General features: G+C 58.9%; 3 protein-coding genes across 26 annotated transcripts in view; 2 read left to right on the forward strand and 1 right to left on the reverse strand.

Moving 5' to 3' along the window:
- DGKZ (diacylglycerol kinase zeta) overlaps positions 1 to 14,478 on the forward strand; it is a 32,811-nt gene extending 18,333 nt beyond the window's left edge. For 8 of the 20 annotated variants that reach the window (XM_081279927.1, XM_081279930.1, XM_081279916.1 and 5 more), the window contains 31 exons: positions 1,320 to 2,066; positions 2,382 to 2,490; positions 2,799 to 2,894; positions 3,191 to 3,268; positions 4,315 to 4,371; positions 4,772 to 4,840; positions 5,670 to 5,741; positions 5,845 to 5,961; positions 6,054 to 6,125; positions 6,429 to 6,524; positions 6,790 to 6,872; positions 6,971 to 7,031; positions 7,127 to 7,240; positions 7,321 to 7,461; positions 7,987 to 8,065; positions 8,214 to 8,269; positions 8,397 to 8,459; positions 8,560 to 8,633; positions 8,716 to 8,827; positions 9,210 to 9,409; positions 9,862 to 9,962; positions 10,069 to 10,148; positions 10,233 to 10,302; positions 10,435 to 10,475; positions 10,999 to 11,138; positions 12,153 to 12,184; positions 12,455 to 12,498; positions 12,940 to 13,060; positions 13,135 to 13,168; positions 13,373 to 13,487; positions 13,695 to 14,478. In XM_081279927.1, the coding sequence (XP_081136053.1) occupies positions 1,320 to 2,066; positions 2,382 to 2,490; positions 2,799 to 2,894; positions 3,191 to 3,268; positions 4,315 to 4,371; positions 4,772 to 4,840; positions 5,670 to 5,741; positions 5,845 to 5,961; positions 6,054 to 6,125; positions 6,429 to 6,524; positions 6,790 to 6,872; positions 6,971 to 7,031; positions 7,127 to 7,240; positions 7,321 to 7,461; positions 7,987 to 8,065; positions 8,214 to 8,269; positions 8,397 to 8,459; positions 8,560 to 8,633; positions 8,716 to 8,827; positions 9,210 to 9,409; positions 9,862 to 9,962; positions 10,069 to 10,148; positions 10,233 to 10,302; positions 10,435 to 10,475; positions 10,999 to 11,138; positions 12,153 to 12,184; positions 12,455 to 12,498; positions 12,940 to 13,060; positions 13,135 to 13,168; positions 13,373 to 13,487; positions 13,695 to 13,826 (3,406 nt within the window). In that variant the 3' untranslated portion in view covers positions 13,827 to 14,478. The remainder of the gene's footprint in view (positions 1 to 1,319; positions 2,067 to 2,381; positions 2,491 to 2,798; positions 2,895 to 3,190; positions 3,269 to 4,314; positions 4,372 to 4,771; positions 4,841 to 5,669; positions 5,742 to 5,844; positions 5,962 to 6,053; positions 6,126 to 6,428; positions 6,525 to 6,789; positions 6,873 to 6,970; positions 7,032 to 7,126; positions 7,241 to 7,320; positions 7,462 to 7,986; positions 8,066 to 8,213; positions 8,270 to 8,396; positions 8,460 to 8,559; positions 8,634 to 8,715; positions 8,828 to 9,209; positions 9,410 to 9,861; positions 9,963 to 10,068; positions 10,149 to 10,232; positions 10,303 to 10,434; positions 10,476 to 10,998; positions 11,139 to 12,152; positions 12,185 to 12,454; positions 12,499 to 12,939; positions 13,061 to 13,134; positions 13,169 to 13,372; positions 13,488 to 13,694) is intronic. The other 12 variants (XM_081279915.1, XM_081279932.1, XM_081279921.1 and 9 more) reach the window with 9 other exon arrangements.
- A 58-nt stretch (positions 14,479 to 14,536) lies between these two features.
- Positions 14,537 to 17,511, forward strand: MDK (midkine). 5 transcript variants are annotated; one of them, XM_081279957.1, is made up of 5 exons: positions 14,537 to 14,881; positions 15,897 to 15,973; positions 16,091 to 16,258; positions 16,378 to 16,539; positions 17,183 to 17,511. In XM_081279957.1, the coding sequence occupies exons 2-5, from the start codon at positions 15,898 to 15,900 to the stop codon at positions 17,206 to 17,208; spliced, it is 432 nt and encodes a 143-aa protein (XP_081136083.1). In that variant the 5' UTR covers positions 14,537 to 14,881; position 15,897; the 3' UTR covers positions 17,209 to 17,511. The 5 variants fall into 5 exon arrangements, with proteins under 5 accessions (XP_081136083.1, XP_081136080.1, XP_081136081.1 ...); XM_081279954.1 differs by having other exon boundaries at positions 14,538 to 15,094; XM_081279955.1 differs by having other exon boundaries at positions 14,610 to 15,193.
- Positions 17,512 to 18,730: 1,219 nt separating this feature from the next.
- Positions 18,731 to 20,167, reverse strand: CHRM4 (cholinergic receptor muscarinic 4; the record flags this gene model as incomplete). The annotated part of the gene is made up of 1 exon (XM_081281792.1): positions 18,731 to 20,167. One exon carries the CDS (start codon positions 20,165 to 20,167, stop codon positions 18,731 to 18,733), a length of 1,437 nt encoding a protein of 478 aa, XP_081137918.1.
- Between the last annotated feature and the right edge of the window lie 2,478 nt (positions 20,168 to 22,645).

The raw sequence follows: 22,645 nt of genomic DNA on the forward strand, positions 1-22,645 counted from the left end.
CCCCTAGATTCAATCCTTGGTGCTCCCCCCCCCAAAAAAAGAAGTGTGGGCACAAGAACCGGCTGCCAGTGGCCTGTGGAGGAGGGAAGGGCGGAGAGGAGGGGAGCTGGCAAAAGGAGCCCAGCTCAGAACGGCATGAGGGTGGCCGTGGGGTGCAGGGTGGTGTCCGGAGCCTCTGCCTCCTTGCAGGAGGGAGCTCTGGGAAGCTGGTGCTGGGAATTGTGGGTCGTGGGGCTTCTAGAGCAGGCTTCCTCGGCAGCAGTACTGGCAGGGTTTCCAGGCATGGCGCATGGAGTGTCGTATCTGCCCCTTCAGAAAGGTGGAGATAGTCGCTGGGAACAAGAAAGTTCTTAGAGACAAAGGTGTGCACACATGTCGGTCCAGGAGGCTTTTCTTTTGGCCCAAGCCTCTTGCTTCCAACCCCTGAGTGAAGACAGTGTGGCTTTCCCTGAGGGGCTGACATTCCTGTTTTCTAAGGCCTGATTTCCCCAGGGTCTCTGATCCTGACCCAGAGTCATAGGACTGTGTTCCTAGGTGCCACCCTCACTTGGGCTGACCCCAGGGCTGGGGTTAAGAGTTCTGGAGTCTTATCAGGACTGAATTCCTTTGCGGGATGCCTTGTGTTATAATCATTGCTTGGTTTGGGCCCTGTTCCAGCAAGGGACCCAGCCTGTTCCACATTCAGGGCAAAGCAAAGGCTGGCTGTGTGTGACAGCGCGTACCTGTAGCTTCCCCAGTTCAGGAAGCTGAGGCAGGAGGATGGCAAGTTTGAGGCCAATGTGGACAACTCAGCAAGACCCTGTCTCAAAAAATGTAAAGGGCTGGGGGTGTGGCTCAGTGGTCGAGCACCTCTGGTTCCATCCCCAGTACTGGAAAACACAGATAGAAAAGGCCAAAAAAGGCTGCTCAAGAAGGAAAGGCCCCGGGCCCCACAGCCTGCCTGTGCCCGCTCAGACTCCCAGTTTTTCCTTTCTTTTCCACCACCTTCTGGCAAAGGGATGAAGCCCTTTAGGTCCTGGGCTTTATGGATTCTGGTGCCTGGGCAGTGGAAGTCCCCTTTCCCTAGGACTTCAGAGACAGTCTGGGGTACAGCCGGGGAGAACATCCTTGCCCCAGTAGCTGTAAACGCGGGTTACTCTGTGTATCCTCCCAGTACCCTCAAACACTCTGCTCATGGAAGCCAAAGGCCAAGGTTATCCTTACCCTTAACTCCAGTGTCCCTTCTCTGTTCATGGGGCATGGGCTGTGAAGGGCTCCTGGGCACAGACTGGCCACAGCCTGGCTGAGTTCCTGATGTTCCTGGTCTCTGTGCTCAACAGCCACCAGCCTGCCCCTCGCATGGAGACCTTCTTTAGGAGACATTTCCAGCGGAAGGCACCAGGCCCTGGAGCGGGGCAGCGGCGGCCCAGCGGTGTGGGGCTGCTCACGGGCAAGGCCCGGCGTCGCTCCCCTGCAGGGCAGGCCTCCTCCATGCTGGCCCAGCGGAGGCGCTCCAGTGTACAGCCCCAGGGCTGCCTCCTGGGCTGCGGGGTGGGCACCCAGGGTACCAGCCGCCGTCGCTCCAGCACCGCGCCCCCTGCCTGCAATCCCCGCTTTGTTGTGGAATCCGTGCCCACCCCTCCGCCTGCCACCGTTGGGGCTCAGCTTCTGGGTGCACCTCTGCTCTTGGCTGGGCTTGTGGGCATGAAAGAGGAGGAGGAGGGTGTCCAGGAGGAGAATGTGACTGCTGGGGCATCAAGTGCCACCCAGCCGGGCACCAGGACACCTCCCAACACTGCAGGCACCCGGCTGCTGCCAACCCTGCCCCGATGCCTGCGTCGAGCCTCCTCCCACCTGCTTCCTGCTGATGTGGTATATGATCATGCCCTCTGGGGCCTGCATGGCCACTATCGTCGCCTCAGCCAACAGCGGCCCTCTGGCCAGCACCCTGGCCCTGGGGGCCGAAGAACCTCAGGCACCATGGTGGGCGCCATGATCCCTGCCCGGGTGCGCCCGCTGACCCGCAGGCGCCAGGTAGCCCTGCGGCGCAAGTCGGCAGGACCCCAGGCCTGGAGCACCCTGCTTGTGTAGGTATAGCTGCAGCAGGGGGGCCGTGCTGCAGCCTCTGAGGGGCTGGCTAGGGGTGTGGGCCTCAGAGCTCTGCCTGGCCCCTCTGGGCAGTGCCTGAAGCCAGCTCACCCAACAAAGCTATGAAAAGGGCTGAGATGCCCACAGGGAGCCTCAGTGCCTGGGCTGCTGTGGGATCCTCTCCTTTCCCTCCTGTCCCAGTCTTGGCCTTGGTGGAGGCCACATGAGGGCAGAGATCCCATGTGGCGGGGAAGGAAGTAGAATCAGCAAGTGCACAACTGGCCCTAGAGCCTCAGCTGTCCCCGTTTTTGTAGGAAAGCTATCACCAAGTCGGGCCTCCAACACCTGGCACCCCCTCCCCCAACTCCTGGGGCCCTGTGTGGCGAGGCCGAGAGGCAGATCCGGAGCACTGTGGACTGGAGTGTGAGTAGCTGGGTACTGGGAGAGGCATGTACCTGAACACTACAGGCATCGGCCCCGCTGGGCTCTGGGACCTGGGAGCAGCCCAGGCCTAGGGATCCTCTGAGCAACTGAGAGAGGAGCCCTGGGCCAGTGGAGTTTGGCAGACTTCCTGCGGGTGGCTTCCCTTGAGCCAGACCTAAGTAGTAGTGAGTGGGAAAAACAGGAAAATAGATTGTGGTACCTGGAACAGGTTTGTCTTGTGAGATGGGGCTGCTGGTGGGCAGGGGAAGCTGAAGATATGCACTGAGCATGTTCATCCCGTGGTCTAGGAGTCAGCAACATATGGGGAACACATCTGGTTTGAGACCAACGTGTCGGGGGACTTCTGCTATGTTGGGGAGCAGTACTGTGTAGCCAAGATGCTGGTGAGTGAGCACTGCAGGGCTTGCTGCCCCCTTGTGGTGAGGCAGGGTCTAGACGCCTGCCGGCCAACCTCTGCAGGTAGACCTTCCCAAAGGTGAACACAAGCTCTCACCTGAGCAATCCTGCTTGGGCTGCCTAGGAGCGGGAGAAATGGGCTTTGTCCTGAGGCTGGATGCTGGGGCTTGAGATCCTGATGCACAGAGAAGCTGTGCTGGGGCAGGTGCAGAAAACTGCTTGCCCTGAGGCAGTGTCTGGGATGGAGTTACCTGGTGCCTCAGGGGCCCTCTCTGTCTTGCAGCAGAAATCTGTGTCCAGGAGAAAATGTGCAGCCTGCAAGATTGTGGTGCACACCCCCTGCATTGAGCAGCTGGAGAAGGTGAGTGTGGCCACTCAGCCTCCCTTTTGGGTGTGGAAGCACATACACTTGTATATCTGCATACAGATGTGTGCATTACACAAACATCACCTGGGTTACACAGTTTGTGTGGTAGTGAAGACTTAAGGACCCTGGAGCCAAAAATGCCTGCATTTGAATCCTGCCTCCCCCCATTTATTAGCTGTTGTACCCAGTTCCTTGAATACCTGGCATAGAGTGGGGTTTGTTGTATATGACTCAACAGCATGAAGTGACAACGGTATTGTACCGTTCTATCTTGTCCCAGCTAACAAATAGAAGAGGCCATGGAATGTGCTAAAGCCTGCCCCTGTCCTCTACATTCTGCTTGTTCAGAGACCTTTCTCCCAAGGACCATTGGGCACCCTGTGTCTGCCGCTGGGGGCATGTCTGGGCACTGGTGGGGGGAAGGGAACACTGGTGAGTGGGCCCATCAAGGTAGGTGGGGTGGATGAGCTCCCCAGCCTGCGGAAGCCAGGCCAGCATTCAGGAGACTGTGTAGGACTAGGAGCGGCATGAGCAAGGCCCACGCGGCTGCTTCCCTTGGCCCAGGAATCGCAGAGCCTCCCTAGAGCCTCCCAAGAATTGCAGAGACTCTTCTGAGGCTGCAGCAGGGACAGTTAGGAAAAGAGGAGTAGAAACAGCCCTAGGCACTGCAGCCCCATTGACAAAGGTGGAAATTGAACCTGGGTTCACCTCATTAGCTAAGGGTCTCCAGGGGCTGCTCAACAGAGCTGTGAGCAGGATGGGGTTCCTGCATTCACCTAGGTCTGGAGTGCCAGAGGGTGGGAAGAGTAGAAAAATGAGTAAACCGTGGTCCCAGTTTAGTGGGAGAGGGCATGAAACGCTCAGCCTCTTCGTCCCAGAATCCTGGGCAGAGGAAGGAAAGAAAGATCCCTTCTGGTCAGTGGGCATGTTCCAAGGGTTACTGGGGTAATCTGGGGCTCCCGCTACCTTTGATGGTGACTCTGGATGACCATGTCGAAAGGAGATTCTGACATTTTGGTGGTCATTGCAATGTCTCACAGATAAATTTCCGCTGTAAGCCATCCTTCCGGGAATCTGGTTCCAGGAATGTCCGTGAGGTATGTGTACACTGTACTTAGGGTCAGGGAGGCCCCAGGTTCCTGAGGGATTTCTCTGCAGTGCTTCCAGAGTGCCACTAGGGGGCTCAGCTCCTTCTAGGCAGCTTGGGGTCTGGGCAGGTCCTGGGATGAGGCTCTGAGTCTCCCAAGGCCAGGCCTGACTGGCGCTGCCTGAGAGAGCTGCGCATCGCATGCCTCTCTGTGCCTCCCAGCTCTCTCTTTCCCTCCGAAGAATCTCAGTCTTCCCTCCAGGCCACAGACAGAAGTCTTCACATGCAAGACTGCAGAGAGCCCCGTAGCCCCCAGCCCTCACCATGAGACATTGAGGGGCCTAGGCCGTGCTCAGGGTCAGCCCTAATTCACCCCTCCAGTGATATTTTTCTCCCCCCTCCTCCCCCAGCCAACCTTCGTACGGCACCACTGGGTGCACAGGCGACGCCAGGATGGCAAGTGTCGGCACTGTGGGAAGGTGAGGGTCCTGCCTAAGATTGCTATCTGCCTACTGCCCATGGACCCTGTGTGTTCAGCATGGCCTGACCCCACCAGCTGTGGCCCCAGAGTGCAGACTCCCCAGCTGGCTCTAAGCCTGGCTGTGGCCACTTAGTCTGCAAACACCCTTGCCACACTCTTGGTCTCTGGGCTAAGGAAAGTTTCCTTCTAATGTGGTAGGTCTAGCCTGTTTTGAACTTGGGGGAGGGAATTCTTTGAGAACCATGTAGACTTTTTCATTCGTTAACTCAGCAGATATTTATTGTGCAAATATTGCATGCCAAGCCCTGAGCTGGGCATCGGGTTCCTGCCCCCGAGGGGAACATGGCTGAAGACGGACTGCAGAGCATCTTCCCCAGCACAGCCCGCAGTTGTTTTGTTCACTTACTTTTTGCCTCTTGTCTGTCTCCTTCAGCAAGTGCAGGCTCTCAGAGGTGTAGGGGCTCGTTCCTCCATTTAGGCTTTGTTAATGTTTTGTGGAGGGGAGAGGGAGTGAATGCCGTGGGTACCACAGGAGGCCGTGCAGCACTTCGGAGGCCCGGCAAGCTCTGGAGGCAGGAAGGAGGGGAACCCAGAGTTGGGCGGTGGTTGGCCCTCAGATCTTCAAGAATACATGTGCACCCAGACTTTGCAGTTAGCTCTAGTCATGGGCCCCTAGCTAAGCATCCCTGCCCTTGAGGCTTATTGTGTATCTGGGGCTTTTTTCTTCTGCGCTCAGTTTCCCTGTGTGGAGAGAGGTTGGCAGCAGAAGTGGGTCAGGGGCTATGCTTTAGGTCACCCTGTGCCCCAGCCTCCTTGTCCACCCTCAGGGCTTCCAGCAGAAGTTCACCTTTCACAGCAAGGAGATCGTGGCCATCAGCTGCTCCTGGTGCAAGCAAGCGGTAAGAGGTGACCCCACCCCATGGGCCCATGCCACACAGTGCTGAGCTTGGGTCCCAGGACTCAGCCTGGCGCAGCTCAGCCTGGCCCGTCACTCCCCTCCAGTACCACAGCAAGGTCTCCTGCTTCATGCTGCAACAGATCGAGGAGCCCTGCTCCCTGGGGGTCCACGCAGCCGTGGTCATCCCACCCACCTGGATCCTCCGTGCTCGGAGGCCCCAGGTGAGTCCTTCCCACACCCTTGGCATCTCCCACACTCTTGCCAGACAAGCCAACTCACCCTCCTTGTCACCAACACCCCATTTTCCTTGCAGAATACCCTCAAGGCCAGCAAGAAGAAAAAGAGAGCGTCCTTTAAGAGGAAGTCCAGCAAGAAAGGGCCTGAGGTTAGATAAGGGGCTGGTGGGAGGGACGAGTTGGGGGCCAGAAAAGGGGAGTCTGTTCCTTGGGATCTGGAGCCCCTGAGCCTGATGTTGCCAGCTCAGCCTTCAGCAGGTCAGTTAGGGCCTACAGGCCTGATGAGGGCAGAAGATGGCTCCAGTTTTCCCCATGGCCAGGTTCCCCATGAAATCTGACCTAGTTGGTACCTGAGGGTGTGGTGTGGGATGGGGTGTCATCCAGGGATCTGCTGAGGATGAGGGTAGGGTCTCCAGGGCAGAAAAGAGCCTCAGAAACTGTGTGTCTCCAAGGAGGGCCGCTGGAGACCCTTCATCATCAGGCCGACCCCTTCACCCCTCATGAAGCCCCTGCTGGTGTTTGTGAACCCCAAGAGTGGGGGCAACCAGGTGAGCACAGCTTTCCTCTAGAGAGATTGCCATAAGGGTTGGGGTCACTTCCACCTACCAGTTGTTCCAGCGTCCATTTCAGGCTTCCAACCCTGGCCCTCTACCTCAGGGATCCTAAGAAAAGCCATCTCTGTCCCTCACCCCTGCTGAGCCTGGTTCCACAGTCACATCCTTTTCCCTGTGCTTCTTTTCCCCACTTCACCCCGACTGCTTCCTCCTGTCCCCCCTCATCCCTTCTACAACACTTGGCTCCCTGTCCCCCCAGGGCGCTAAGATCATCCAGTCCTTCCTCTGGTACCTCAATCCTCGACAAGTCTTTGACCTGAGCCAGGGAGGGCCCAAGGAAGCGTAAGTCCTTGCCCAGGTTCCTTGGGGAATGGCAGGGGGCTTGCCTGGCTCTGGGGCGTGGCACACATCCTGACTCCATTCTGTCTTCCCCGGCCCAGACTGGAAATGTACCGCAAAGTGCACAACCTGCGGATCCTGGCGTGCGGGGGCGATGGCACGGTGGGTTCAGTGTGGTGGGTTCTCCCAGGGCCTGGATGGGGCCTGCGGTGCTGTCCCCTGCCAAGCCCAGACTTTTGGTATTTTGCCCTCTCCAGGTTGGCTGGATTCTCTCCACCCTGGACCAGCTGCGCTTAAAACCTCCGCCCCCTGTTGCCATCTTGCCTCTGGGTACTGGCAACGACTTGGCCCGCACCCTCAACTGGGGTGGGGTAAGCAACTCTGGGAGTGGGGGGTGGTCATGGGGGTCTCTAGCCACAGGAGAGGCTCAGTCCTTGCTTCCCTCCACCAGGGTTACACAGATGAGCCGGTGTCAAAGATCCTCTCCCACGTAGAGGAGGGGAATGTGGTGCAGCTGGACCGCTGGGACCTCCGTGCGGAGCCCAACCCCGAGGCAGGGCCTGAGGAGCGAGATGAGGGGGCCACAGACCGGGTGAGTCAGCCGGGGCGGGACAGGGTCTGTGGTGTCTGAGATTCTCGGCAGATGGGGGCTGGGCCCCACTCTTCCACTGTTGCCTCTGAAAACTTAAATGAGTCTCTTCAGTTCTCCCAACTTCAACTTCTGTCTCTGTCCCAGGGGAATAATGGTCCTCAGCTCATGAGATAGCTTTTGTATCCATCCACCTGGCAAATATTTCTCAAGGCCTTGTTACGTGCCCAACACTGTTCTAAGCAGAGAAGACAGAGGCCCATGCCTGGAGCTCATGCTCTGTATGGTGTGTGGGGAGGCAGTGCTGCGGCATCCAGCAGGCGCTCATGGAAGCCTCTCGGGATCTGGGAGGGCAGGGCATGCCTTGTGACACAGTGCCAGGTGGGAAGCACTCAGGGAGGTTTCACTGGACAGACAGCCTCTAGGAGCAGACAGAATGCTGAGCAAGTGTGAAGGCTGGACCCGGCTTGGGAAGGGGAGGCATCGGAGAGGCCCAGGTCTCTTTATGGTCCCTTGACCTTTTTCTAGCTGCCCCTGGATGTCTTCAACAACTACTTCAGCCTGGGTTTTGATGCCCATGTCACCCTGGAATTTCATGAGTCTCGAGGTTGGCAAAATTCTGAGGGCAACATGGGAGGTGGGAGCAGGGTGGGCGACAGGAGCATCTGGCTCCCCATTAAAGCACACTCGCCCAGCCTCTCCCCACTTTAGCACCAGCAGGTTAACTGACTGTCCCCCAATTTGTCTCTATCCAGAGGCCAATCCAGAAAAATTCAACAGTCGCTTTCGGAACAAGATGTTCTATGCCGGGGTAAGTCCAAGGTTGGCCAGCCCCCTACCTGCAATGCCCATCAGTGTCTGCCAGGCCACGGGAGCCCTGCTGCACGGAGGCAAGGGTGTTCCTGTCAGGAGATGGTGATACCCTCTGTCTCCCACAGACAGCTTTCTCTGACTTCCTGATGGGCAGCTCCAAGGACTTGGCCAAGCACATCCGAGTAGTGGTGAGCAGGGCTGAACCAGCAGGTGGAGTAGAGGGCCAAGCAGGGGAGGAGACCACCTGGGCACTCACATCCCCCGACGTTCCCCCATGCCTCTCTACAGTGTGATGGAGTGGACCTGACCCCCAAGATCCAGGACCTGAAGCCCCAGTGCATTGTTTTCCTAAACATCCCCAGGTGAGGAGGTTGGGCTCCGGGTGGACCCTGCTCTCTTGTCCTGCAAAGACTGTGCCGAAGCCAGGCCATTGCCCTCCCTCAGGTACTGTGCTGGCACCATGCCCTGGGGCCATCCTGGGGAACACCATGACTTCGAGCCCCAGCGGCATGACGACGGCTACCTCGAGGTCATTGGCTTCACCATGACATCACTGGTGAGTGGGCCTGGCTCTACCTGAACACTTCTCTGCCCACAGTTCCTGGGAGCATGGCCTAAAACTGGGGGTCACCCATGCTTCCCATGATTGGCCAGGGTTGAGGAGTTCACCTCACTTCCCTTCTCTGACCCAGGGCTCACTGTCCCTTCTTCTCTCTGACTTGAGATGACTCTGAGCCTCTGTCTTCTTTCTGTCACTTGTCCTGATTGGGAAGTCACTCTCATTGCCTCCATCTCCTCCCTTCCCCTCTATTCTGCACTCTGTCTGGGGTCCCTGTCTCCTCTCTGCTCTGGTCAGAGCCTCTCTGGAAGGAGCAGAGCTCACCCCCTGCCTCCATCCCATCCTGGCACCACCTGACTGGAGCTTCCTGTACCCACAGGCAGCACTGCAGGTGGGTGGGCATGGCGAGCGGCTGACACAGTGCCGAGAGGTGCTCCTCACCACGGCCAAGGCCATCCCGGTGCAGGTGGATGGCGAGCCCTGCAAGCTCGCAGCCTCACGCATTCGCATTGCCCTGCGCAACCAAGCCACCATGGTGCAGAAAGCCAAGCGGCGGAGTGCCACCCCTCTGCACAGCGAGTATGTCCCTGCCCTGCCACCATGCAACATGGGTCCTGAAGCCAGGCACAGGTCCTCTTTTTTTTTTTTTTTTTAAGTTGTAGTTGGACACAATATGTTTATTTTATTTGCTTTTATGTGGTGCTGAGGATCGAACCCAGGGCCTCTTATGCTCTAGGCGAGTGCTCTACTGCTGGGCCACACCCCCAGCCCAACGGGCCCTCTTTTGATCTTTGGTTTCCCCACCTGTAAAAGGAGCTGGGAATGAGGCTCAGTGGTGGGATGTTTGCCTACCATGTACCAGGCCCTGGGTTTGATTTCCCAACACCCACAAAAGGGGAGATCTAATAGTCCTTCTGCCCCAGGGAGCTGGGCAGGACATCCCTCCCAGCGCTTGGTTTGGTGTCTGGACCAGGGCTGGTACCCTGGGCAGGGCCCTTGCCGAGTCCCCTCTCACCAGCCCTGCCCCACAGCCAGCAGCCAGTACCAGAACAGCTGCGGATCCAGGTGAGCAGGGTCAGCATGCACGACTACGAGGCCCTGCACTACGACAAGGAACAGCTCAAGGAGGCCTGTGAGTGCCAGCAGGGCTGGGGACAGGGAGGGGTGAGGAGCTGCCAGGTCCCCTGGGGATGGACAGCAGAGACAGCCAACTGTTGATGGGCTGTTCTGTCCTCCAGCTGTGCCACTGGGCACCGTAGTGGTCCCTGGAGACAGTGACCTAGAGCTCTGCCGTGCCCACATTGAGAGGCTCCAGCAGGTAAGGAGGTACCACCTGCCCTGCACTCCCCTCCCTCCCTACCCCAGCTCTGTTCCACCTTGACACTTGCTTCTTTCTCAACAGGAGCCTGATGGTGCTGGAGCCAAGTCCCCAACGTGCCAGAAACTGTCCCCCAAGTGGTGTTTCCTGGATGGTGAGTATGCCCTGAAGGGTCAGCTCCTAGCAGTACCACATTTGCTCTTATCTCTTGCCTGAGGGAGCCTGGGTTGGGCCCAGAGGACTTGGAGAAGGACCTCCCTTATCCTCAACATCTGTCTCTCCACAGCCACCACTGCCAGCCGCTTCTACAGGATCGATCGGGCCCAGGTGAGCCCCGCAGGCCTGCTCCGCTGCAGCTGGTCTCTGTACCACACACCCCTCTCTCCAGGGAAGCCTTTTCTGTCAGCTCCACAGGCATACTGGCCTCTGTTCTCATGTCCCCTAGTCCACTTTCATGAGGCCATGACCAGGTGTGGGTGGCCCTATCCTCTAGGCTAGCGTGCATTGGAATGGTGCCAACAGAGAAGGGAGCTGGGGCACACAGGAAAGGTTTGCTGGCTGGCCTTGGAGCACAGAGCAGTCCAAAGAGATGGAAGAGAGTGGCCAGGGCCAAGCTACCTGGCTAGAGGATTGGCTGTGGGAAGTGGCTGTGGGCCTAGTGGGACTAGGTTTAGACGGCAGGGATGGAAAGGAGGCGGCGGGAAGGATTGGCGGTCCCCAGCCTCCCTTTGCTGTTTACGCTTATATCAGAGGCTTCTCCAGGTTTGCTGCCCCTCAGCCTCCACCATCAGGTACCTAGAAGGCTAGGTGCCTCGGCCCTGACCCTGAGCTTTGACCTTCCCACCCACAGGAGCACCTCAACTATGTGACCGAGATCGCACAGGACGAGATTTATATCCTGGACCCTGAGCTGCTGGGGGCATCGGCCCGGCCTGACCTCCCAACCCCTACTTCCCCTCTCCCCAATTCCCCCTGCTCCCCCACGCCCCGGTGAGTGCCAGGGCCCCATCGCCTCCATTTCCCTTGCTTTGAATCTGTCTTCAGGCTGGCAGCTTCCAAATTCCTGCCTTCAGCCCCAGCTCCTCCAAGAGCAAGCACCAGTGCATACACCAGCTAGCTGCCTGCCCAGCCCCCTACCTGGTGACAAAATGGCATCAATCTGAACTTGGCCAGAGCCCAACTTGGAGCCCTCAGCCTCACAATTGTGGCCTCCCCCAGAGAGCAGCCTCATGTCTACCCTGCTGCTCAGGCTCCCTCCTTGCTGCCTCAGCCCCTACCCATACCTGGCCTTCAGCAGGTCCCACAGTGCTCCCCCGCCACGGGAGCACTCCTTCCCACCTCAGTGCCTGGCCCCCAGCTCTATGCCCCATGCCCTCTGGTGGCCCAGTCTCTACACAGGCTAAGATGCAGGTCGCTACAAGCATTTCCCAGCCTAGAACCTTTCTTAGCATCCCCCAGTCATGGACCCTCCTGGGTCCCACTGCCTGGGTGCCTTGACCCCAGCAGCCTCCCCTGTCCCCCACCACAATCCAGCAGCACTTGCTTCTTAGTGGCCTGAGGCTGGCCCAGCTTTGGACTTTTGTCCTTGCTGCCACACACTTGCTTTCTTCCCAGAACACCTGCCCCAATTTCAGTGTCAGCTTGGCTCTTGCCCCTCAGAGAGGTCTTTCCCAGGAATGCCATCTAAAGGCACCACTATCCCTAAGGTGCTGCGGTCCCCTTGGCCACTCAGTCACATGACCCTGTCTGTATCGATAGCACTTCAAATTTCTTATTTATTGCTCGACTCGTGTGTGTCCTTACACTAGAATGTGAGCTCCATGAGGGCAAGTTCTCCATCTGTCTTGTTCCCTGCTGTATCCCTTGTGCCTAGACTAGCGCATGACATGCAGTAGGCACTTAATAAACTGTTGAAAGAATGAAGGACGCCACCCACTGGGCTAGGGAGGGCAGCCAGTTGGGCCTGGCTGAGCTGGGTCACATTTCATCCTGCTCTGTTTGTAGGTCACTGCAAGGGGACTCTGCACCCCCTCAAGGTGAGGCCTTTTCTCCCAGGGTCCCTCCCCTCTCCCCCGTCATAGGTGTGAGGCTCTGTGGGGGTGAGGCCCATAGCACCACACAAGGACAGCCTGAGCCCTACATGGTCACGTTTTTCCACAAGCCCAGCCCTCAGCAGCCTGGCCCTAGCAGGAGTGCCTTTCTGTACAGTGATGCACACACGTGTACACAGTGATGAAACACGAGTGCAGCACCAACATGAGCCTGAGCCTCAGACCTTAGAGTTTAACTGGCAGTGTTTTGTGCAGGTGAGGAGTTAATTGAGGCCGCCAAGAGGAACGACTTCTGTAAGGTACTAGCTCCGGGATGCAGCCTATCCCCTGCAGGCCCTAGGGAGTGGGGCATCTGGGTGGGGCCAGAGCTGACCTGTTCAGGAACTGACACCTGTGACATCTGGCTTTGGTGGGTCTCTGCAGCAATTGTCCCATCCCATCTTTCCCCATGTGTCTAGACCACAATAGATGTCTCCCAATACGGGCTTCCTTGCCCAGTCCTCCAGTCCCTGGTGCTTAGGGGCAAGTTTTAGGGGAGCAACAGGCTCCAAGGCTTGGTGGTTAATATTCCTGAGGTGAGAGAAGCCCACTGAATCTCCCCTTAACACTCCAGAGACCCCCAGGGATGCCTAGGGAGTAATGCATGTGAGCCTGTTCTGGCTTACGTACCTGTGGGCCTGTGTGAGACTGGGAGAGAAGGCCCCCAGGAGCCCCAGACCTGCTCTGCCTCCTGCCCTCAGCTGCAGGAGCTGCATCGCGCAGGAGGCGACCTCATGCACCGGGATGAGCGGAGTCGCACGCTCCTGCACCACGCGGTCAGCACTGGCAGCAAGGAAGTGGTCCGCTACCTGCTGGACCACGGTGAGCTGTGCTCCTGGGGCCAGGTGGGAGGAGGGGAGGATGCCAAGCCTCTGACCACACCCTTCCCCCTACAGCACCTCCAGACATCCTTGATGCTGTGGAGGAGAAGTAAGTACCTGGGAGCTCAGGTTCCTGGCTGTCCTGGAAACCAACCTTCTCCATACCTTCCCATTTGGTCAGAGCCCATGAACCTTTGCTGACCAGCCTGTTGTCCTCTGGGCTGCCCCTTCCCTCTGGTCCCCAAACTTCCTGCCCTTTCTGATGGCACTTGGGAGAAGGCCTGAAAAGGGACTAGAGGAGGTACACAGCCAGCCTCTGCTCCCCCAGCGGGGAGACCTGTCTGCACCAGGCGGCAGCTCTGGGCCAGCGCACCATTTGCCACTACATCGTGGAAGCTGGTGCCTCACTCATGAAGACGGACCAGCAGGTGAGCAGGCCAGCAGGGCACAAAACCAGCATCCCCAGATGTGGGGGTGGGGACTGCCCTTGTGAATTTGAAGCTGTCCTTCCCCTGACAAAGTCCAGATCCTGAGAAACCCGAGCCAGCAGGGGAGGAGGCAAGGCAGAGGAAAAGACTCTGCCCTTTCCTAAACGGGGTGGGGACCTTAGCCTGTGGCCACTGCACTGATTGCAGCTATCTCAAATCCAGGGTGACACTCCCCGGCAGCGGGCTGAGAAGGCTCAGGACACAGAGCTGGCTGCCTACCTGGAGAACCGACAGCACTACCAGATGATCCAGCGGGAGGACCAGGAGACGGCTGTGTAGTTGGGGCAGCTGGAGGGACTGTGGCCAAAGGATGAGCTCCTGCCCTGCCCACCTCACTGCCACATTCCAGTCAGATGGCCACGGGGGGACCCATGACCCAGGGAAGGAGCCCTGTGCCATCCCTGAGAAGCCACCCAGACCTAGGGCTGGACTCTGAGGAGCTGGGGCTCTTACCTGTCCCCCTGAGGTCCCCAGTCTGACCCCTAGGCTCACAGGGGGATCAGGAGGCTCACAGGGGAACAGGAAACCGGCTGGGCTGGGAGACTGGAGCTGGGCGGCTTCAGGGCAGCCCCACCCTCACTGCAACAGATGTGCTCCGCAGCGGCTGGACACTGGGCCGGGCAGAGTGGCCGAGGCACAGTCAGGGAGGCCTTCAGGAAGAGGCTTCGCAAACCACCTGGACTTTAGGACCCGCCCCAGGCTCCTGGGAGCTTAGACCCTCTCCTGCCCTGACACCCCTCCGGGCCTCGACTCGGAAACCCAAGAGCCGGCTGCACTCGCCTGCCCGCTGCCCTGCTTGGCACCTACCCCGTGACCCTCCCGTGTACCAGTCATTCATCGAGGGCTGTGTGGCCTGGGGGGTGGGGGTGTTCCCTCGGTGACATGTTTACAGCTGGGTGTGACTCAGTAAAGTGGATTTTTTTTTCCCTTTTCTGTTTTTCTCTCTTTGCTGGGGAGGCCTTCCGGAAGCCGCAGCGCCTGCTGAGTTACCCTCGGGGTGGGGGCTGGACACTGTCGACCCGGACCCTCCCAGGAGGCCCGGGCTCCCCAGGGGGTGGGCCTGCCCGGCTCCTGACCTCTGCCCGGCCCCGCTCGTCGGGCCGGGGGCGGAGTCGGTTTCCTCGGCTTCCCGCTTCCCGCTGGGGCGACAACAATGAGAGTGAAAGGGGGGAGCTGGCCGGGGTCCGCCGGCCCGTCGCCCCGCGGCCTTGGGCTAGCACCCTCCCCAGGCCTGTTTCGGGGGTCGGGTGAGGTGAGCCCCGTGGCCCCGGCTGGAGGGGGTGGGCGTCTCCCGCCGCCGCCACGGTCGGTCTGGAACTTCTCAGACGGCTCTGGTCAGCTCCAAGTGCCACCAGACCGAGCCTGCGGGCTCCTCCGCCCGCCCCCTCCAACCAGCAACCCGGGGAGGCGCCGGCGCCCTCCGCGCCCCAGCCCGTGCGCCCTCGTCCCGGCTCCGGGCTCTCCGCCGCAGGGCCGTTACCTGCCCCGGGGGTGGCGGCGCGCCCTCCGCAGAAACACGCGGGAAACCCGGGGGCTGCCGGCGGAAGGTGGAGTGAGACCTCGACGGGCTCAGCAGAGCCCGGGGCTTGTGACACACGGGTTCCGTGACCCTCCTGGGACTACGTCTAAGGCTCCAGGCGGCCCAGGTCCCGGGCGACCGGCGGGGAAGGGGGACGGGCCTCTGAGGGAGGCAGAGGGCCGGGAGGGAGAGATGGGGCCAGGGGCTGGGAGTGCGAGGCCGGGACGGCGGCCCAGGGCCCGGGGTGGGGGCGCGGGCGGGGAGAGGCGAGGGTGCGGGGACCCAGGCCGCGAGGCCGGGGCAGGGGCGCGGGGCGGGAGCGGAGGCGGGGACGCCGGGGTCGGGGGCGGCGCGGGGCTGAGGGGAGGGGGCGGGGCGGGTCCTTTCTCGGTTGGGGGAAGGTGGGGAGGGGGCGGGGGCCCATGTGACCGGCTCAGACCGGTTCTGGAGACAAAAGGGACCGCGGCGGCCGGAGCGGGACGGGCCCGGCGCGGGAGGGAGCGAAGCAGAGCAAGCAGCGAGCGAGTGAGCGCGCGGGGCGCGGAGGGCGCGCGGCGGCCGTGGCCCGTCTCCGGCTCGGTCGCTACCACCCCGGGGGCTGAGGCGGGATTGGGGGTCCGAGCCGCGTCCCGGGCTCTCGGTGACGCCAGGGGACAGACACATCCGGAGACGCGACCTGGCCAGCGGGAGGGGCCCGCTCCAAGCCCTCCCTCTGCAGCCCTGTTAGCGGCCCGGAGAACCGAACAAATGGGGTGGGAGGTCCCTGCACGCGGCCCCCAGTAGTGGGGAAGGGGACCGGCGAGGGACTCTGACCCCTGCTCTTCCACCAGGATGCAGCACCGTGGCTTCCTCCTCCTCGCCCTTTTCGCGCTGCTGGCGCTCACCTCCGCGGTGGCCAAAAAGAAAGGTGATGGTGGGGGCGGGCAGGTGAAGCCGGGACCGGCCGCCGGGTTTCCGAGCTCGGAAACCTCCGAGGAAGTCTCCGGTGGCCCGCGTCCTGAACTCTGTCCCCTGCGCGTTGTAGATAAAGTGAAGAAGGGCGTCCCAGGGAGCGAGTGCGCAGAGTGGACCTGGGGACCCTGCACCCCCAGCAGCAAGGACTGCGGCGTGGGTTTCCGCGAGGGCACCTGTGGGGCCCAGACCCAGCGCATCCAGTGCAGGGTGCCTTGCAACTGGAAGAAGGAGTTTGGAGGTGAGGTGGGGCGCAGGCGGAGGGCAGGAAAGGGGGCACAGTTTCACTGAACCCTGGGTAGGGCCGTGGAGAGAGGCCACCAGCCGCCCCAGCTCTAACCCGGGCCACTCTCGCGCCAGCCGACTGCAAATACAAGTTTGAGAGCTGGGGGGCGTGTGATGGGGGCACAGGCACCAAAGCCCGCCAAGGCACCTTGAAGAAGGCCCGGTACAATGCCCAGTGCCAGGAGACCATCCGCGTGACCAAGCCCTGTACTCCCAAGACCAAAGCCAAGGCCAAAGGTCAGTGAAGGGAGTTGGGTGAGGCTGTCGTGGGGGGCTACCCTCCACCTGAAATTTTGGGCCCTGGCGCGTAAGGACAAGAGGGAGGGCCACTGAGCTGCTCAGGAGATACTAAGTGATCTCTGGCTGGAGGAGGGACCCACTCATTGTTCTGTTGAAACATTTAGTTTAGGACCCAGGGAACACTTGTCTTTGTTATCTCTCCAGCCAGAGGGATTCTTTGGTCCTCTCTGCCCCTTTCTGGTTGAGGAAGGACTTTTCAGTGGAAAGGTCTCTCTTACTTAGCTCATTCCTGACTCACAACAGTCCAGACAGGCCAATGGGCAGAAGTAAAGCTGCGCTTCTAACTTTTCGGTGGACACATCTTTGTTTTATTTGTAAAATAAAGGTGCTGAGGATCGAACCCAGCACCCCGCGCATGCCAGGCGCCGCGTGACTTGGAAGTTTTTTGATCCTGGTGAAAATATAAAGTTGAGGGAGTAGGGAACATCTGGCATCATAATGGCTGCCCTGTCCCACCTACTTCCAGGTTAGCTGGTAGAAGACCACTAGGGGGCAGGATTTTCTCTCTGATGTACCTGGAGGGGGGTCTCTCCTGAGCACTGTAACTGGGCTAATGTGGTGTTTCTTTCTTGTTTTACAGCCAAGAAAGGGAAAGGAAAAGACTGAGGCCAGGTCGGGATGCCAAGGAGCCCCTGGGCTTACCCAGGACCAGGCCTGCACCCTTCCTGCACCCTCAGGCCCAGGATGTAACCTACCAGTGCCTTTGTCTGCTTATTAGCTTTATCAATCATGCCCTGCTTTTGTCTTTTACTCCCCACCCGACTCCAAGTGCCCCAAGTGGGGAGGGACAAGATTCTGGGAAGCTTGAGCCTCTCCCCAGAGGGATTTGATTCCCAATACCCGCTTTGTTCTTCCCCACCACGATACCTGTTACTGAGAAATAAATAAAATGAATCGACTTCTTTTTTTCCCGAATAAAAGCTTTTTTTTTTTAAATATATAAAAGCCCCTTCCCAGGGAGTTTGCTGTGCAGCTTTGTTTGTGGGTGGAAAAGTGGGCAAAGACAGGCGGTAGGGATTGATGGACTGAAGGGAACTGGTAGCTTGGTGGTGAGTACTCCCCAGAGCCCATGGAAACAGCATAAAAGGGTCCCCCATCAAATCCAGTCCTCATTTCTTCCAATAACCACACCAGGGCTGGGGAAGGAAACCAGGATGACTCACTAGAACGAAGCCTCACCAGGTCAAAGGTCTTTTGGTCCAGCCCACTCTCCATCAAAGGGCTCTGCCCATTGGGGAAGGTAGAGATGGAGGGTGCTTGCCTGCTTCACCCTGCACTGTCATTGAAGCCTGCATGGGTCACCAACTTTACCCCCTTTCTGTCTCCCTTGGGCCCACATCTCCTTCAGGGCAGAGGCAGAGTGGAGAAGATGGTAGGGCACTGCCCACTGCAGCCCCCCCCCTTTGGTGTGTGACCCAGGATAGGCTCTCTCCTGGGGGAGGGAAGTCCATCTACGCTGGACCACAGAAGCCTAGACTTCAGTTCCTGAGTGAATCCCTGACCTCCCAGCTGCCCCACCCTGAAGTGACAAGGACAGTGCTACAGGGGAAAGGGAGGTGCCTCAGAGCACTGAGCCTAGCCTGGCCTGCTCCCCCATGCACGTAGCCACCCAGAGCCCTGGTTGAGCAGCTGCAGGAGGGAAAATTCTGCCCCTGGAGTGGGGTTTTGGGGGGAGGAGCTGAGCCTACATGCAGGGTGCAGGGAGGCGGAAAGCACCAATTACAGCAGAATGGGGGACCCCACCCTTCTACCCTTCCAAGACTGGCCCCTTTGCACCTCTGGAGACGCTCCTGGCCTCTGCCCCCTTCCGGGTGTCCATTCTCTTGTGATGCTCCTACGAGGGGGCAGCGCTCACCCGGGCCAGTGCCCCCCAGCTCCCTGAGGCAGGGCGACAGACATGAGCCAGGTGGTCCCAGTTCAGAGGCTGAGCCCCCTCGGCCTGAGCCGGGATCTGGTCTCTGAATCCAAACAGAGCCTCTTCCTCGAAGTGTGGTGGAGAGCTCAGTTCTCCTCTTCAGCAAATGCAAGCACGGAATGGGGCCTCCTAGTCTCTTCCCCACAGCAGGTGAGCCATGTGGTCTCCCAGCACACGTGCCACACCAGCACCTTCTAGGGCACGCCTACCTGCCTACCTGGCAGTTCCGATGTTCCGATACTGGCAGAGCAACAGGTGCCGGAAGGTCTTTTTAAAGGTGGCGTTGCAGAGTGCGTAGCAGGCGGGGTTGATGGTGCTGTTGACGTAGCAGAGCCAGTAGCCGATGGACCACACTGTGTCAGGGATGCAGCTCTGGCAGAAGGTGTTCACCAGGACCATGACATTGTAGGGTGTCCAGGTGAGGATGAAGGCTAGCAGGATGGCAAAGATGGTCCTCGTCACTTTGCGCTCCCGGGCTGCCATCTGCCGCTTCTTGCGCACCTGGTTGCGAGCAATGCTGGCAAACTTGCGGGCCACGTTGGCTGCCGGACGCATGCCAGCTGGAGTGGCAGGTACAATCTCGATTGCTGTCACACACTCATTGCCTGTCTGCTTCGTCACAATCTGGATTTTGGACCATTTGGAGGCGGGGTTGAGGGTCCGTGGCTGCAGATTAGGGGCAGGCATGGCGGGCGTGGTGGCCTCTGTGGTAGACAGCTCTGTGGGTGGTCGTTCCTTGGTGTTCTGGGTGGCACTGCCTGAGCTAGACTCATTGGAGGTGTCCTTGTCAACCAGGGGGCGTGGTGGCGGTGGCAGGGCTGGCGGAGGGGCCTCCTCTAGCTTCCCGTTTCTCAGCTCCTCCCGAGCTGCTCCTCCCGGTGGGGGTTTCTTGACACTCTGCTTCATCAGGGGGCTCTTGAGGAAGGCCAGAGTCTTGGCCTTCTTCTCCTTGGGGCCTTCAGGCCGGTGCTTGTGAACTCGGCTGCGACTGGCTAGAGAGATGTGGATGTAGAGCACCGTCATGATGACCACGGGCAGGTAGAAGGCAGCAATGGCTGTGCCAAAGGTCACTGCTGGGTTGGACAGGAACTGGATGAAGCACTGGTTGTCCGGCACTGTCCTCTTGCCCACCACGAACTGCCAGAACAAGATGGCAGGGGCCCAGAGAACGAAGGACAGGACCCAGGCAGCAGCAATCATGAGGCCCGCCATCTTGGTGGTACGACGGGCGGGGTAGGTGAGGGGCTTGGTGACGCAGAAGTATCGGTCAAAGCTGATGATGAGAAGGTTCATGACCGACGCATTGCTCACTACGTAGTCCAGAGCCAGCCACAGGTCACAGACCACAGCCCCCAGGGGCCAGTAGCCCTTGATGATGTACACGGTGTAGAGGTTCATGGAGAAGGCGCCTATGATGAGGTCGGCGCAGGCCAGGCTGAACAGGAAGTAGTTGTTGACGGTCTGCAGCTGCCTGTTGACCTTGATGGACAGCATCACCAGGATGTTGCCCACAACAGTCACCAGGCTCAGTGAGCCTGTCACTGTGGCGATGAATACCATCTCCACGGTCTCATAGCGGTTATGAGTTGACGTGACCAGGCGCACAGACTGGTTGCCCGAGCTGCCATTGACTGGTGTGAAGTTCGCCATGTTGGTTAGTAGCAGTGGGGTGGCTGGGGAAGGAAGGAAAGATAAGGGATGAACTGTTGAAGAGGCTGGGGGTGGGATGAAGAGAGAAACTGGTATCAAGGTGATGGAGGAAAAACACCTGGCAGAACATAAGTGAGCTCTGCCATTCCTCGTGTGCTCATTCACTCAACGTTTATTGTGGGCCTCCTTGGTGCCAAGCGCCATTCCAGGTGCATGACACACACGGTCCCCATCTCAGCCTGTATAATCTATTGGGGGGCAGGGAAACGTGGGCAATAGCAACAAATGCTAGAAAGGAAACAAGGCAGGGTGTCCCAGAGTGAGGGAGTCGGAAGACAGGACGGGGATGGTTCCTTGCTAGGTGACCAGGAAAGGCCTCCCTCAGGAGATGAAGAGGGTGCTGACAGCCTGCAGCCACAGGAGGCGCTGTAGAGGCCAGTCCTGTCAAGGACTATGGCCTGAGCACAGGCCGCGCCAGTGCGGCTGGTGCCCAGGGAAACAAGGGGGAGGGAGAGGATGTCCAATGAGTGGCACTAGAGGCTGTGCGTGTGGTCTGCTGAGAGGTGCTCATTCATACACGTGGTCATTTTCTTTTCATTTTTTGTTTGTGCTGGAGGTCAAACCCGGGGCCTTGACACATTCTACACTGGAGACCAAAGCACTAATAGTATACATCACCTCCCCAACCCATATTCATTGTCTACCAAACACTTTTAATAATAACAGTATTAACTCACGACATTCTCACAATAAATGTAGGAGGCAGTTATTTTTCACTACCTACACATGGGGAAACTGGCACGGAGATGTCAAATAACCTAACCAAGACTTGGAAACCCCTTGATGTCCTGTTGTTGGAGACGTGCGTGTGGGATGAGCTGAGAGCTGTCCCATAACTCAGGGTTCTAGCAGAGGGAAGCCAGAGTCACCAGAGCCGGTGATTCCAAGGGAGTGTGTGTGTGCGGGGTAGGAGGGATCCCAGAGGACGAGAGGAGATGAGGAGGAGCGGGGCACTTCCAAGAGGAGGAGCAGCAGCTGTGCAGAAGAGTCTCAGTATTCCCTCCCTGGCCCTCACCTCCAGCCCAAGCCACGGGGAGCTAGCGCAGGGGTAGCTGGCGCTCAAAGCCCCAGGAGTCAGAAGCCTAAAGGATCCAGCAGCCCAGGAACAACACGTGACTTCCCCAGGGCCAAGGCCAGCCCTGAGGCTGGGCCGGGAAGGCAAAATAGAAAAGGATTATCTCAGGGAGACCCTCCCACACCCAATGCAGAGGCTGCCCCAGCTGGGGTCTCCCAAGCCCCAGGCCCCTGCCCTGAGCCCGCGCTCCCTCCCACCAGCCTCTCCTCAGCTCTCCTCCTCCTCTTCCTCTTCCATACATGTGAGGGAGGCCCACGCCCAGCGTGCTGTGCCAGGGCAGCCGCTCAGCCCAGCCTCCTTAACACCCGCCAACACACACACCATTCCACATACGCACACGGCCCCATCTCAGCCACACGCAGGTCGTAGACGCAGTTCTGTGCGTCTGTGTGTGTGAAAGAGGAAGAGCGGGCGTGGCAGCCGGGTGTGGAGGAAGAAGCACTCACCCTGCAGCCAGCTTGCTAGAAGCCCAGCGGGGTGGGTAGAGGGCAGCCCCAGGGATGCCACCTCGCCTGCCTTCCTGCACCTCCTTTCTCATTTGCTGAACAGGATCCTGCCCTGAGACAACCTCCTGAACAGCTTTGGGACTGGCCCCTCAACTTCCTCTCCAGCCTGGAAATGGCACTGAGGGCTGGAGCCTAGCACCAGGGTGTCCCCCAAGCCTGGCCCCAGTGCCCTACTTCACCATCACAGACACAGACCCAGCCTCATGGCCTCAGACTTCAAGTCCTCCAGTTCCAAATCCTTGGTTGACAGGAGGAAAGGCTGAGGGAGGTAAGGCCACCCCCAAGGTCACTCAAGGAATCAAGGGCAAAGGGCAAAGAGGGCCTTCGCCCAAGAGTCTGACAGCTTCGTTCAGCTCTGAGAGCCTCTGAACTAGATCCTCAGGTGTCACCCTCTGAATTGGAAGGGCAGTAGCACCCAGCACATTGAGGCTGCCCAACCCAGGCACATGCCCATGAGAACAGGGTGGGCAAGAATGATCCAGTCAGCCTCCAGGAAATCCTCACACTGGCATCATAGGGTCAGGACTCGGGCAGCAGGGAGTAAGAAATAGGGGGGCTAGATGTGCCAAATATGAAATGAAAACAGCTCTTGTTTATTGAGTGTCAAAGTGACACAGGAACCCCTCAGAGCTTTTTATATAGATTGTCTGGTTTATGCTTCTTACAACAGCCCAATATATCCAGGTATATTAGTAGTCTAATCTTATGGATATAAATATCCTCTTAGAGAAGGATAATAGTAAATAGCTTGCCTAAGTCACTCAATTTGTAAAGCAGGGCAGGGGCAGAATTAGAACCGAGAGCCACCTTCTTAACTCGGGGTACAAGTGCACAGTC

This window comes from Spermophilus citellus, assembly GCF_964194105.1.
Source record: "Spermophilus citellus genome assembly, chromosome: 2".
Taxonomy (NCBI): domain Eukaryota; kingdom Metazoa; phylum Chordata; class Mammalia; order Rodentia; family Sciuridae; genus Spermophilus; species Spermophilus citellus.

Coding starts and splice junctions, on each gene's coding strand:
- MDK (XM_081279957.1), top strand. CDS start 15,898: ATGCAGCACCGTGGCTTCCTCCTCCTCGCCCTTTTCGCGCTGCTGGCG. Junction 15,974..16,090: donor CGCGGTGGCCAAAAAGAAAG/GTGATGGTGGGG, acceptor TGCGCGTTGTAG/ATAAAGTGAAGAAGGGCGTC. Junction 16,259..16,377: donor CTGGAAGAAGGAGTTTGGAG/GTGAGGTGGGGC, acceptor CTCTCGCGCCAG/CCGACTGCAAATACAAGTTT.